We start from the raw sequence: 15,760 nt of genomic DNA, 5'->3' as shown, positions 1-15,760 counted from the left end.
TGCACATCCCAGTGTGGAGCAAGAAAGGGAAATACAGCAACTTCACAGAAAGTTAGCACTAGAAGAAACCTATCACCCTGCTCAACCTCTTCATTTTGTAGCGTGTTAACAGTGCTGTCATGTACTTAGTGCTGGATTAAGTTTGGTCCCAACTCTAGAACTTTTCAACTAAGGCTAGGGATCCCACCAGGAGCAGGCACAAGAGGCAGCTACACCCACACCCAGCAGCATAGCTGAAAAGTTTTAGATCTTTAAATTGTTCTTAAAACTTACTCTAAGTGACAAACAATTGTCAAATGCCTCTCAACATACACATCTTTCTCATAGAAAGTGGACATTTTGCTTCTACTATGGTGGGACCTGGGGGTTTATTACTCTAAGATGTGAGGCAGAATGCACACCAACTTATTCATGAGGTGTCCACAGGTCCCCCCGTGAACTAAGGGGGGAAACATCCTTCCATTAATGTGGTTTTTAGTTTATGTTCGGTCACTTTTTTTCTCTTTTTAAACCAACACAGCAAAGGTTCAAAAATTAAGTAAAGAGTTAAGATTGGATTTTTAAAGACTCTCAGGGAAACAGATCAGAAAGAAAAAAACGAACACTTGTGGCCTTTCCATGAAAAGCTATAGAAGCTGTGTAGTCCAGAGGTTACGAACTCAAAGGCCAGCAGGGCCAGACAGGACCTTAAAAGTGAGGGAAGTGAGTCAGGTGCAAGGGAAACAGTGAATGGTGAGCTAGAGAGGCATGTCATAGTCATTCCAGAGGGGTAAGTGGCCCTCAGCTCTGGATGGCCTCTATCAGAGATGTCAAACTTTGTGAATTTTCTAGAGAAGGAAGACATTCCAATTTTTATGTTAGATCTCTTAGTTTCTAAACGTTGGACCAAACAAAATACATCTGTGGGCTGATATTAAGCAATTCCTGATGTAGACACTTGACATGGATTGATGTGGGGATCGGCCTCTCGTGGCTACAAAACAAACGAGTTTGGCCAGACCTTGCTGTCAGCGGTTGCACTAACCCCAGTAGGATTTTGTTTTTTAAATGCACTTCTCCATTAGTGATGATGAGTGAAATGTCCGGCTTTGCAAATTACTGCTGTCGTTTAGTTTAATGTACTCTTGTTTTTACATATTTATAAAAACCTTTTACATTATTAATAGTGATTAAATGCTTAGACACTGAAGATCAATAATGCTTCTGTTCACCTATTTACATTATTAAAAAGTAATAAGTCACACAGGGCACGTAGAATATGTGGTTTACTTTGTAGTCATGTTTGGAGTCGACTGAAAACAAGAAACTCAGGCTACAGGGTAAAATGTATTTAAGGAAAAAATGGTAACTGACTTGGGCTTGCTGGAGACTCTACCATGGGCAAGTGGCATGTTCCCAGTGACCTTACACCATGAGGGGCACAGGAGGTCTATGTTCTATGTGCTCTCACATGCCAGTGCAGCCAACTCAGAACAAGAAAGGCTAGTCTCACTTGGATGCACAAGGATGCACAGTTATTTAACCTTTATCTGTCCTTGCAACAGTTAGTCACCTGTATGCCACCATCTTTAGCTCAAAGGCCTCTGATGGTGGCAACACTCAGCAGCAAGTCCTCCGTGTGGGTCACATTTTGCCAGTAGGCAAATGAGCCCCTTGGCAATGCCTTCTTCATCCACCTACTCAGCTATCACTCACTTATGTGGCAAAAGCCAAAGAGGAGAATGGTTCCCCTGATTATAGTACCTAAGTGTTCTAGATCTGTCTGAGGAGGGCAACCCCACAGTCACAGATGGATAAGGGTCATAAGTCTTCAGCAGAGCTTTCTAAGTAGCCAAAGTGGCTCAGCATAGTGGTTTAGAGGTCAGGCTCTCAGTATGAATCTGCTTGGTTTCAGATCCTGGCTCTGACACTCACTGGTTGTGACCTTGGGCAAGTGACTCACTTGAAATCTCAGTTCTTGTTTTCTCACCTGAAAAGTGGGGATCATAACGGTGCCTACCATATCGGGTTTTTGTAAGGATTAAATGAGAAAGCTTAGCAAGAGACCTGACACATAAGAAGTGGTTAATAACAATTTACGCGTAGCAAAAGGCCTGTTTTACCAGTTGTTCAAAAGTGTTCTTCTGGGCTTCCCTGGTGGTGCAGTGGTTGAGAGTCCGCCTGCCGATGCAGGGGACACGGGTTCATGCACCGATCCGGGAGAATCCCACATGCCGCGGAGCAGCTGGGCCCGTGAGCCATGGCCGCTGAGCCTGCACATCCGGAGCCTGTGCTCCGCAACGGGCGAGGCTACAGCAGTGAGAGGCCCGCGTACTGCAAAAAAAAAAAAAAAAAAAAAAAAGTGTTCTTCTACCAAGAAGCTCATTACCATTGACTCGGAGTTTGTAAATAATGTCACTGAAATGTGTTAAAATGAGCTGGATTTTACAATATCGCTCGGTTTCTAAGTTTCTTGTGTTAACCCAGATGTCATTCATCCAGTATAAATGAGATCTGAGTCACTAGGCTCATGTAAGGACAAGTTGAAATGGGGCAGCAGTGGTATAACAGAAAGATTACAAGAATTGCTACAAAGAAACTTGCTGGCTGTGTGATGTTGGGCAAGTTATTTAATCTCTCTGAAGCTCAATTCCCTCATATGTAAAATGCACCAAGACAATACCTACTTCACAGGGATACTGTGAGGATAAGATGAAATAATGTATGTTTGAGAGCTGCACAAACTAAAAAGTACTATGGAGATGTAAGAGCTTGTACCTATTATTACTTATACTCTACATGATCAGAATTGGATTGATTTTATCCAGAGATAACCCGAATAACACTGCATGAATTGATTTTCTTAAAGGAAATATAGTTACATTGCTTGTCCTCAACCGTTTCCCTTGGAAAAGGCCTGCACCTTTTCTGACAGATTAGACATGTGTGTCAGAGCGGAGACCACTGGATGAAGGAGCCCGTCGTTCTGAATTCAAATGTGACTTACAGGCCAAATGATAACTTGGAGCCTTTTACAAAAGAATGAGGAAAACTCAATTAAACCAGGAGGAGGAGAAGGGCATTAAGTACCACAAGTAATAGGCTTGTTCACTCTGTGAGTGGCTGGCAACGCTGCTGAAGCATGAAGCTGAACCACAGGGGCTGGAGTTTCTCTTCACTTTTCTAAGTTTATTGCTCAAATGCCCTCCTCTGGATCACAGTGACTTGGTTCCTGTCTCTCTCAGGTCCTGACTTTCTCCCTTTACTTGAGTTCAGTGAGTCATTTAATACATATCTCCGTGTCATGGCGGTGGTTATTTCATTTACCTCTTTTTTTTTCTTTTGGACTGACTTTTCCTTAAGCATGAATAATGCTTTTTGTTCCCTTTGTTCCTCTGGTGTGCAATAAGTAAGGCTTCACTATCTCAAGAATTACTTTGACTACAGCCACTTGAAATTACCCCAGAGTTGTTAATGAGCTGGGGGAAATACTTCAAAATGGGGATGACTGAGTCTCTTGGGAGAAGGCAAACTTTGACTAGATCCCCTGGCAGAAAAGGCCTTTCTTGTGATGCATTGGCAGTTGGTTTGGGGTTCTGTCAAATATTTAAAAGGTTAGAACTGCACATAATAAACATAATGAGAAAGTTTTAAGTTTCAATGACAGTTCTAGTGTACAATCTGTGAGAAGGATGCTGAGTGTTCTAAATTTCCATGCACATCATTTTTTTTCCCTTTCCTAGTGTGTATAGGTCAAGATTGAGCTGTGATTTTCTTAGATTATCACTCATATCAATATAAACTCTTGACAGAGTTTTTCTTGGGGCCTGATAACACCCACCAGGATGCAACTGAGTGGGTGGGATGTAGATAGGAGCTCCTGGACAAATACTTTCCAAGTTTTTTTTTTTTTTAAATTTCTGTTTGTAATAGTCTAGAAGCTAGTGAAATATGAGGAACAGTCAGAGTGAAGGGAAGAGTTTATATTCCATGCTTGGGGGAATATTTTTCTCTTTCTTCCTTTGGTCCTTGTTGTGTCTGAAGTGAACCTGCAGCTGCCACAGCCATCTTGCTACCAACCTAAGAATGAAGCTTATGCTGAAGATGGTAGAATAGAGAAATGGAAAGGACCTGGGGCCTAGATGATGTTACTAAACCCTTAGGTCAGCCAACCCCCAAACCCAACTGCTGGACTTTCTGTTCTGAGAGATAAACATCCTTATAGTTTAATAACAATATTTAAACATGTTGAATTGTGGCATGAACAAGGCATGGACATTTTTAAGAGATCAGAAATGTTGACTTCAGTGACTTACTTATATTTAGTGCTAATGACTAAAATATATCATTGCTGAAGATGAAGCTGAGAAGAACAATGAGCAAATTCATGTTATTACACTTCAAATAAGTAAGTTAGTGTTTTAAAATTTCTTCACCTTATGGGTTAGACTTCGGTCTCAGGTCTTTAGTGACAATTCACGCATTTGAGCTTCCCTAGAAGACAGATTTTCACAAGTCTTGCATTTCACATTGGGACATCAGACTCACCCAACTCTTTCATATGGAAACATTTTACACCATGGAATAAAACTTAAAATTTGGCTTTTGAAATTCAAGAATTTTTTTAAGGGATCAATCCAGAAGCTAAACAATAAATTTGAAAATTATACTTCTGTTTTTGTCATTAAAAGCCCCATTTATACTTTACTACGAATAATACACATCATGTGTTTTTGTGTGTGTGTGTGTGTGTGTGTGTGTGTGTGTGTGTGTGTGTATCTTCCTTTCACGGTTAAGGAAAAACATGACCACTGTTCATTAAGGAGTAGAATAAATACATATATACCTGCTGTCAAATGAGATCTCTGGAGGAATGACATGAGTACTGTCCTTGCCAATGAGGAATTTGATTCGATCATAGAAGAGTCTTGAAGTATGCTGAGAAAAGAGCGGTTGGCTTTGCTGGATGAGGTCAAGAGGATCTGGTGAGCCTTGGCAGAGAGGACTTACATAACAGTTGCTTTGTTGACAACAATCGGGGTCCACACAGTCAGTCAAACCATCTGAAAAGAAATTTTTGAAATTTAGTGTCACGAGAAGCAACATAGTTAATAACATGCACGAATGGAGAAATATCTAGAATACAGCCAAAGGTAACGGTCCACATTTTGAGTTTAGAATCTTATTAAATTCACATGTCTCTCATGAATTATCACCCATTCTGAATTTACATGGCACATCAGTGAAATTCAAACTATTTTGTTATGGTGTTTTTATTTTTAAATTTTTTTGCGGTATGCGGGCTTCTCACCGTTGTGGCCTCTCCCATTGCAGAGCACAGGCTCCGGACGCGCAGGCTCAGCGGCCATGGCTCACGGGCCCAGCCGCTCCACGGCATGTGGGATCTTCCCAGACCGGGGCACGAACCCGTGTCCCCTGCATCGGCAGGCGGACTCTCAACCACTGCGCCACCAGGGAAGCCCCAAACTATTTTGTTCATAAATCTTTCCTGAATCCTCCAGCAGTACTACATTGTTTAGCACTTGAAGAGAGTATTCTGTTAGTTATCACCCTTTTGAAGTTTCTTTCTTCCTCAGCAAGACCATTCCTCCGGGATTGCAACTATTTCTTATAATTTTTTTGAATTTCTCACATCATGTACATTTATGAACACATAATTAGCAAATGCTTGCCCACCTGACTTTGTATTTTTTAAAAATTCTCCCAATATACTTGTCTATTCCTAATTCCCACAATAGAAGCTGGTATTCTGATGGTGACAAAGTGTCTAAAGCAGGGCAGTGATTTTCAAATGTGTAGTCAATTACCTGGGGAGTTTATTAAATTTGTATATTCTTGAGTCTCGCCTATTGAAGCAGAATTTCTTCAGAGCCCAGGATTATGCCATATTTAATCTGGGTGATTCTGAAGCATACTAAATTTTCAGAACCACTTTTTTAGGAATCTGTAGAAGTGACTAGAGCTTACTTGTTCCTAACTGCAGTTATTTGAAGCAAATACTAAGAAATTTCACTAAGTATATAGTGATGAATGGCTCTCTTTCATTTCCTAGGCCTTCACCATTTACTCCAGACTCCTGAATCCATGGTTGTTCCAACAGATAAATCACATAAAAGCTTCATTCTTTGGTAGAGGAATGATGTGGGACACAGGGGTTACAGGAGGAGGGGAGACTGTTGAGAACCTGATATAGTTGTTCCTCGGTATCTGAGGGTGATTGGTCCCAGGACCCCCACGGATACCCAAATCCGAAGATGCTCAAGTCCCTTATATAAAATGGCACAGCATTTGCACATAACCTACGCATATCCTCCCGTATACTTTAAATCATCTCTAGATTACTTATAGTACCTAATACAACGTAAATACCATGTACATAGTTGTAAATACAATGTAAATGCTATGTAAATCGTTATGAGGCATGTGCCAAATTAAAGTTTTGCTTTTAGGAACTTTCTGGAATTCTTTTTTTTCCAAATATTTTTCATCCATGGTTGGCTGGGTCCAAGGATGCAGAACCTGAGGATACGAAGGGCTGACTGTAGGTGCACAAGACTGTGTTAGATACTTGGGGAAGGAAAGAGGTAAAAAGAACACTTTCCCTGTTTTTAGGAGCTCAGAACTTAGGAGGAATAGGTGCATAAAACAGCTGACTCTTACACTAGTTAAACCTGCTATAAGTGTTATAAGAATTACGTGCAAAGAGAAGGGGTTGGAGTGATTATTTGAGCATATGGACACTTCATTCCACACCCAATAAGCATAAAAAAAAAGGTAAAGCCCTTCCATGGTCCTTAAAGCAGACCAGTAGCTCTAATTCAGATGTTCAACAAGGGTAAATATAAAGATGCTCATCTTCTTGGCTTGCAGTGGAATAGGGAGGTTCAGATGGATCACCCGCTCCTTAAGGCTGATGATGAAAGTTACTGGCACCGGTTTCACGCAGCTCTTTTGCTCGCTCTCTCTCCTTCACATGGCTGCCCCTGTTGAGCTGGAGGGGGAAGTACCACAGCTGGGGGCAATGAAAGTCAGGAACACTAAGAGAGCAGCCGTTTGGAACAGTAGCCCTAGGGCACCCTGGAAATATTCTTCCCCACATGAGGTCCTTTCAAATTCCCTGTACCATAGACACTACTTTGATTTAAAATGCAGTTTGCTGCTTCCTGGCCTACCCTGTTTGTTCAGTGTATTTTTGCCCCTGATTTTTACTTCTCTGTATATATATTTCTTTTTCACTGATGAATAACTTTTGTGTGGATTAGTTTCACTAAGAAGTTCCCTTCTGCTCCCCTTTCTCCCCTCATTCAGCAAATTACATTAACAGGTTTTCTATAGATTTTAGATGCCACTATCACCTCTCTCTCCAATGCATTGTTCTCAGCCTCCTATTAGCACATTATCTCTTTACTCTGCCAATTAAACATCTGGATGCACTGGAAAGCTGGCAAAAATATCCATCTGATTAAAACAGTTTTCTGAGGTCTGGAATTGATGCATAATATACTAAACAATGAAAAACTGCTTTTCAGATGGGCAGTCACCTTTATCTTTCAATTGGCAGCAAATGCAGTAGTAATAATCAGATTGGGCATTCACAGGTTTCGACCTGTCAACCACACAATTCTAACTTATTTTTGAAAAGAAATAGATTTTAAATAAATAGTAATGCCCAAACGATCTTCAAAACCGGATTCTAAAACTAAACACAGAGCCAATTCAAAATTGGGACTCACATTCTCATCTAGTTATGTGCTATAAATTCCAAGTTAATGTTTCATATTCACTAATTGCCTATTATACAGGGCTGACCCTCTAAGACCTCTGTTTTCTGAGAACAGCAAGACTTCTGTTGAATCTAGAAAGGCTGCAGGCAAGCAGACCAACAATGGTATGCAACCCCGAATTATAATTCATAGGTAAGCCCAGTACATGGGCAAAGATCTACTTACCAATTATCACATTGGATAACACTCCATACAGTATGTCTAGACTGTTACAAAGAAGTGCAAATGATATCACACTGCTTGTGTGGGTTTCCTTTTTTCTTTTTCTTTTTTTTTTTGGCTGTTAATGGTTCTTTTATCACCCTGAATTGGAAGCTGTAGCACCCTTGACAGCCAGGCTCAAGGTGTCAGATGTGGACATATCAAATGTTAGCTTATTTTACTTTTAGGGCCTGTTCCCTTTAAAGGAATAAAAATAAAAGCTAGCAAAATAAAAGGGAGGTTAAATTGTCTTGAAGGACTAAACAGGGCATTCACTGATCCTAGCTTTGCCAGCCAGTTAGGGACTATGCCAGCTGGCTCAGTTGGGGTTGATGAAGGTCAAGGACACTGGTTTCTTCTGTACATGATCAAGTCACTCACTATTAAACTTTTACCTACTAGATGTATGCCCTTGATTGAAAGCAGGATTGGACAAGGGAATATGAACAATATAGGGAAAACCCACATTTTCCTAATCCTTAAAATGAATTTACAAATATATATCCTCTTAGGGACAGCACCCATATTATCACCTTGATAAAAACGGACAACTAGTTCCATGGCAGGCTATCCAAAAGGATTTGGCAACATGTATAGATTAGTTAATATTTGTCAGGTATGGCACTAGTTACTTCCGCATGTAGTATTTTAACTAAATCCTTGTGACAACCCTGTTAGGTAGACATTCTCATCTCCATTCTACAAATAAAGGAAGGGAAGCTGAATGTGGTTGGAAGAAATATGGGAGTCATATTAACACCCAGTGCTCTGACTACAAATCACACGTCCGACATCACCATCCAAGCAGTATGACTAGTACTACTGACCTAGGCTGTAAGACCTCCAAGTGACTGATCAGTGTAGTATTTAGAACACATGAAGTGGTTAAGGTGAAAGAATCAGACGACTTTGATTCTAATCTTGACTTTGCCACTTACAATGTACACGATCCTGGACAAATCAGTGCAACTCCTGGATTCTCAGTTTCCTCATCTACTAGATGGGATGAGTAGAATTGTTGTAAGGATCACATGCTCTCATAATCCTATCAGCATAGTGCTTAGTGTTCAGTAGCTAGCACTCTCGATAAATGTTACCTCTTGCCATTAACCAAATTATAGACTGTACAGGCTACAAGGAGTCTAGGGATAGAGTCCTGGGGTAGATGCCAATGGTCTGCAGTGGCAGCTTAAAATGTTCAGACTCACTTCTATTTAAGTTGCCTTATCATTGGCCAGAGGGCAGTTAACTTTTCTGTAGCATATTCAGGTCGTTAGAATGTGTTCATTTTGTGAACTCTGCTTGGTTAGGTTGTCAGATGGGTAGGAATCTATGTGGCTCTAAACAGACACTAATGCTACAGTAAATCTTTATTCATTGAATTTCACAAATTCAGAATTTGTTATCATTTGGACAGGGGCTGGACTGAAGCTTAACCTTTTCAGCATCGATAGAATAGAGTGTCTACCAAGCAAATTAAAAGTGAAAAAGAAACTGAAGGGCTGATCGTTCCAGTGATTCACTTGAACAAAATCTTCTCGGGCATTTTAGAAACCTACAAACAATGGACTCATTACAAATCATTCAAAAATTTTTACTAAAGCAGGCCCTCTACTAGGCACTCCTGGTAGCTTAGTTGTTGCCATTATATGCATTGAAGGTAATATGACTGTATTTCCTTTGAAAATAGTCTCTAATTCATCTTTTTTCATTTATTCAGGCTGACTTTCACCCTAGTATTTTGCTGTATTGGTAAAAAGAAAGTGGGAGAAGTTCAAGTGCACTTAGTACTGGAACTGCCCAAATCATTGTTATTTCTTTTTTTTTTTTTTTGCGGTATGCGGGCCTCTCACTGTAGTGGCCTCTCCCATTGCGGAGCACAGGCTCCGGACGCGCAGGCTCAGTAGCCATGGCTCATGGGCCCAGCCGCTCCGCGGCATGTGGGATCTTCCCAGACCGGGGCACGAACCCATGTCCCCTGCATCGGCAGGCGGACTCTCAACCACTGCGCCACCACGGAAGCCCCATTGTTATTTCTATAACCTATACATTTATTTTTGCTGCATCAGGAAAGTAAATTGTTTATATGCCACTAATGTTCACGTCCTCCCCACCTGCCATCAGTGGCTTCCCAAATTGCTCAGAATAAAAGCCTGTGTCCTGACCAAGACCTACTTCCTCACAGTTTGGTTCTTTACCGTCTCTCTCTTATCTCTCTGACCCTACCTCCCATCACCGTATCCCACAACCCCCTTCCCCACTGTTCCTACGCCTGGAATCTTCTTTTCTCCAATGTCAGTATGGCTCACCCCTCACCTCCTTTAAGTCTTTACTCAAATGCCACCTTCTCAGTAAGGCTTCCTCTGGCCACATTATTTAAAATGCCACCTCTGTCGCACACTCCCTATCCTTTATTTATTTATTTATTTTTTGCCGTACGCGGGCCTCTCACTGTTGTGGCCTCTCCCGTTGTGGAGCACAGGGTCCGCATGCGCAGGCTCAGCGGCCATGGCTCACGGGCCCAGCCGCTCCGCGGCATGTGGGATCCTCCTGGACCGGGGCACGAACCCGCGTCCCCTGCATCGGCAGGCAGACTCTCAACCACTGCGCCACCAGGGAAGCCCTCCCTATCCTTTTTTTTTTTTTTTTTTTTTTTTTTTTTTGTGGTATGCGGGCCTCTCACTGTTGTGGCCTCCCCCGTTGCGGAGCACAGGCTCCGGATGCGCAGGCTCCGGATGCGCAGGCCCAGCGGCCATGGCTCACGGGCCCAGCCGCTCCGCGGCATATGGGATCCTCCCAGACCGGGGCACGAACCCGTATCCCCTGCATCGGCAGGCGGACTCTCAACCACTGCGCCACCAGGGAGGCCCCCTCCCTATCCTTTTTTAACCTGCTTAAAAAACAATTTCTCCATAACACTTACCATCTTCTATCAGACTATTTAAAAATTTTTTTAGTTTATTGTCTGCCTCTCAAAACTAGAATATAAGATCCATGGAACACGGATTTAGTCTTTTTTATTCATTGCTATTTCCTCAATGACTAGAATAGTACCTGACCCCAAGTAAGCTTTCAATAACTATTTATTGAATGAATAAATGGATGTCCTAAATGTCCTATTTTTAGGACATTTATAAATGCACCTAGAGATTAATAAGTGTTCAATGAATGCATCAAAATATGTTAAGTTACAAATAGATTCTTCATTGATACCACATCTTTATCACACACTTTATATTACTGTATTTCAAACATTCTCATTCATTTTCACCACTACAAAGTAGGAAGATGTCAAGTATTACTAGTCTTAGTCGATAAATAATGTGACAGATCCAGTTATAGAGGGGTTAACTGAATTATAGAGTTTAGATTTTCCAACTTCCACTCGTATCTGGAATCACTTGGCAGTTTAGGCTCTCATAACTAAGTGATGATCTTCTAATAAATGGGTTCCTTGGAAATGAGGGGGGTACGGTCAGAAGAGGATAATTAGGAATATGCTTTCTGCTGCCAGGTCTTTTTTCCCAGCGAAATCTTAAAAGTAAATGCAGAGAGGGGCCCTTAAACAGAGCAAATGTTACCCATTCATTGCTCCTTCTATTTCATTTTCCTATTTATTAAACCCTGCAGCATGCTGGTGACATTCAAAACATGAGGCTTATTGATCCATGAGCTTATATGTGTTCATAATTCACCCATGGCGCTGATTTCTAGATCTAGAAACACTGCATCATAAAACAGGCTTGCAAATAGCTATTGTTCTTAATGAATGGTGACTTGTTATGAAGAATGATTCCTGGAAGATCATTCTCTTTTAGGCAATTAACTTATTGATTTTACCAATGAATATGAATATAGACCACCGGAAGAGTTTATATAAGAGTTTATATAAGAGAAGCTTGGACAAACATGTGACCAACACTTAAAAGATCGGGGGAAAAAGACTGTTTTGATTAAACACTCTGTATTGTACATCTTTTTAACCTCCGTGACAATCGTTCCACAGTATCAGAAGTCACCTTCCTTCCTCTATGACTTGAGGGACTAAACTGTAATCTTTGATAGCTGAAGATCTTTAAAAATTTACAATGTTCTGTATAATCTGGCCAGTGCCTACCTTTATATTCTCATCTCCTACCAATCTCTCCCTGACTCCAGCCACAATGACTTACCTTTCACTTTCTAGAAGAGTCTAGTATATTTCCACCTCAGGGCATTTGTACATGCTGTTTCCCTGGCCTGGAACATTCTTCCCCTGACTCATGTGAGGCCTCCCTTGCCACATAGACTTGGTTAGGTCCTGCTATACATGTTTATAGCACTCTAAAAACTTTATAGCACTCTAAACAATTGTAAATATATAGTTATTTGTGTGGTTTCTTGTTTTAATACCTAAACCATAAGCTCCATGAAGGCAGAAACTTGTTTGACATTTTCTCCTCAGTGTCAAGCACAGTACTCGGCACAAAGTAGTAATGAATGAATGGAAAATTGGGTGCCCAATCTGAAATGTTTGGCTGAAAGGTAAATAAACCTTTGAGTCAAACATTTGGATCAGCGCTATCCAATAGAACTTTCTCCATTGATAGGAATGCTCTAGATGTGCACCAACACAGTAGTCACTAGCCTCATGTGACGTTGAGCACTTGAGATGTGGCTAGTGCAACGGAGAAATGGAATTTTTAATGTTATTTAAATTGTATTTAAATAGTCATATGTGGCTAGTGGCTACCATATCAGACAATGCAGATTTTGGTATCTCCAAATAGATGTCGGATGGTCTATAAACTTAGCCAAAGAATACAAAGAAGTTGGAAACTTTTATGAAGTCCAACTTATCATTTTTTTCCTATTGTGGTTTCTTTCCTAGCTTTTATGTTTAAGAAGTCCTTTCCAATCTTGAGATCTACCACCTATATTTTCTTCTAATTGTGTTTGAGTTTTCTTTTGCCTTCAACTCATTAATCAGCTGGAATGTTTTTATTTATTTTATTCTTTTGGAATAAGATATGAATTGAAAATCTAAGGGTTTTTTTTCCTTAATAGTTGTCTCAGCACCACCTATTTCATAATGTTTCTTTTCCCCACTGATTTTTGATGCTGGTTTTATAATATCCTAAATATTTGTACCGGGGTGTGTTCCTGAAGCTTTTATTCGGTTGTACTGATCTGTCTATGCTTACATCAGTACCATTTTGTTTTAATTATCATAGTTTTAAAATATTATTTTAACATCTGATAGTTCTAGCTTGCTCTCACTATTCTTTGTTTTAGCTATTCTGATTCAGTTAATATAATGTCTAAACTTTTTTTCTCATGTCAATTCATATGTGCATGTAATGTATGGTGATTATATTTTTCAAACCCTGAATCAGGACACATGATGAACACATGAAAATGTGGTCACCATAAGGTTAAGTCTCCTCTTCCAAGCACAAGGTTGTGTCCATGGTATGTGCTTGTTAACTAAAGGGATACATGAGGTCAAAACATTTGATAGATTTGTGATTTCTGTAGTAATTAGTTCTTAAATATACAATGTAAAAGACAGTTTTCAATTTTTTGCATGTTAAGAAAAAAATCCAAGGGTTATTTGTTCTTAGTTCTGTTTTTATTATTCAAGAAGCTCTTAGGTAGCTCCTAGACCTGTGTCACCCACATATTCAATGAGCCCAACTAGTTACTAAGAGTCACAATGCATTGAATCAGAGTGTAACTAAAGTCAAAGCTTCAGGAAGTAGCAGTAATACTAATGAGTATTCAAAGCTGATTAGAATGCAAAAAAAAAAATCCTGCCATTCTTTAAGTATCAGCAATGATATGGAGTAATCAGGAAGCAGCTACTTGAAGCAACTGCTTGAAAGTGATTTTTTTTTTTTTGACTGGGAAGATTTCTTAAGAATTAACATTTAAAAAATTAGGACCACTTTTTTCCCCCAAAAGGTTCAATTGGCACTTTCTGATTTAATTAAAACTCACACACATACATGCACAAACAAGTATGCAAATATTAATCATTAGGCATATACAATCATTCTGGATGGCTGGAAATGAATCCAGCCATTCTGGATAGCTGGAAAGCTGAGACCACCAAATTCTGGGCATTTAATATATTCTTAGGGATGTTACTTAAACAGTATAAAAATGGATTTATTGTCCAAAATCTTAGTCATGAGACTTTCAGAGGTTATTTAATCCATCTTTCCATCTCAAAGTAGAACTAAATATTTATTTGTCATCAGTATCATCTTAATCCTACCAAAGGAAAAAATGGTAATTGAATATCTCAAGGAGCCTCCCCCTGCTACTCCCTAAGGAGACAATCATAAAAATACACTAAACTCACATCAGCGTCTTTGATTTTTGATTCCCACATAGATACACAATTTTAAAGGAATGTTCATAGGTCAATACGCATTCAGCAACATCTTCTATACCTTTTGTATCTATATATACCACAGATATTGAAAACTGATAATCCATTATTTCATTAATATTTAATTGATCCATTCCTTAAACATTTTTGGCTCCCTTGAGGTGACCTTGAGGCCACAGAAAATGCTTGATAATTATTCAATTATTTTTATCAAGCTGTACTTTATTAAGCAGGAAACTTATTTTAGCTCAACCCTGAGTCAGAAATTATACTTGGGACTTCCCTGGTGGTACAGTGGTTAAGATTCCGCCTGCCAATGCAGGGGACACGGGTTCGAGCCCTGGTGCAGGAAGATCCCACATGTCACGGAGCAACCAAGCCCGTGCGCCACAACTACTGAGCCTGTGCTCTAGAGCCCGCGAGCCACAACTACTGAAGTCCACGTGCCTAGAGCCCGTGCTCCGCAACAAAGAGTAGCCCCTGTTCGCCCCAACTAGAAAAAGCCTGCGTGCAGCAACAAAGACCCAACGCGGCCAAAAACAAATAAATAGAGAAGGAAAGAAAGAAAGAAATTATACTTGCATAGGTTGTTAATGTATTTTCTGAGCATAACATTTTAATCAATATATCAATTGAGAAATCTCCATTACTGCCTCCAATCTTTTTTGGAATGAAGCAGACCACCTAGGTTTACACCCTGACTCTATCGTTTACTTTCTATATGATCTTGAGCAGTTTGTTTAACTTTTCGGTGCCTCAGTTTCCTAATTTGTAAAGTAGTGTTAATAGTAGTTTCTACCTCACGAGGATTAAGTGAAATTATTCACATAAAGGACTCAGCACAGTGCCTTGTACATAGTAAACCCTGAATACAAGTAAGCTAATATTATTAGTAATTATATTGGGCATGAAACTATGGACTCTGGGTCATACTTAACATGTAACAAGGAAACAATACAGACAGGATATAATTTAGTGCTTGATTGTATGGTGCATATGATAAACACCATGGTAGGTTGGGGTGGTGGATGTCAGAGGTATCATGGGAGACATGGCTTGAGTTGGGACTTAAATGATGAACTGAGAATGATGGGTGTAGAAGATGAGTCTTGAAAAAAACAAAAAAAGAAAATGAGTCTTGGTGGACCACAGAAGTCAAGTAAATGGTTGATTATGTACCATTTAATTGAAAATCTCACTCTGGCCTCCCTAACAAAAATTTCAAATTAGATAGGAAGTAAACAGTCTCTTCAGAAAATGGTCTGTTATCCTAAATTTAGTGTGTGTGTGTGTTTGTGTGTGTGTTTGTGTGCACGTGTGCATTGATTGCTGTAATTTATCATCCTTTAAGTAGTGCACATGAATTATCTTGTTTAATTCTTATAACAACCCTATTAGA

The 15,760-nt window shown here is 39.9% G+C and overlaps 1 protein-coding gene across 3 annotated transcripts in view; it reads right to left on the bottom strand.

Annotated features, from left to right (window-relative positions):
• The window catches only part of TENM1 (teneurin transmembrane protein 1), a 596,609-nt gene that overhangs the window by 172,965 nt on the left and 407,884 nt on the right, over nucleotides 1–15,760 (bottom strand). For all 3 annotated transcript variants that reach the window (XM_060088152.1, XM_060088154.1, XM_060088153.1), the window contains exon 15: nucleotides 4,826–5,042. In XM_060088152.1, coding sequence (XP_059944135.1) covers nucleotides 4,826–5,042 — 217 coding nt within the window. The remainder of the gene's footprint in view (nucleotides 1–4,825; nucleotides 5,043–15,760) is intronic.

Source organism: Mesoplodon densirostris, chromosome X (assembly GCF_025265405.1).
Source record: "Mesoplodon densirostris isolate mMesDen1 chromosome X, mMesDen1 primary haplotype, whole genome shotgun sequence".
Classification (NCBI taxonomy): Eukaryota; Metazoa; Chordata; class Mammalia; order Artiodactyla; family Ziphiidae; genus Mesoplodon; species Mesoplodon densirostris.
The sequence above is the reverse complement of the archived record's forward strand: the minus strand, read 5'-3'. Positions and strand labels throughout refer to the sequence as shown.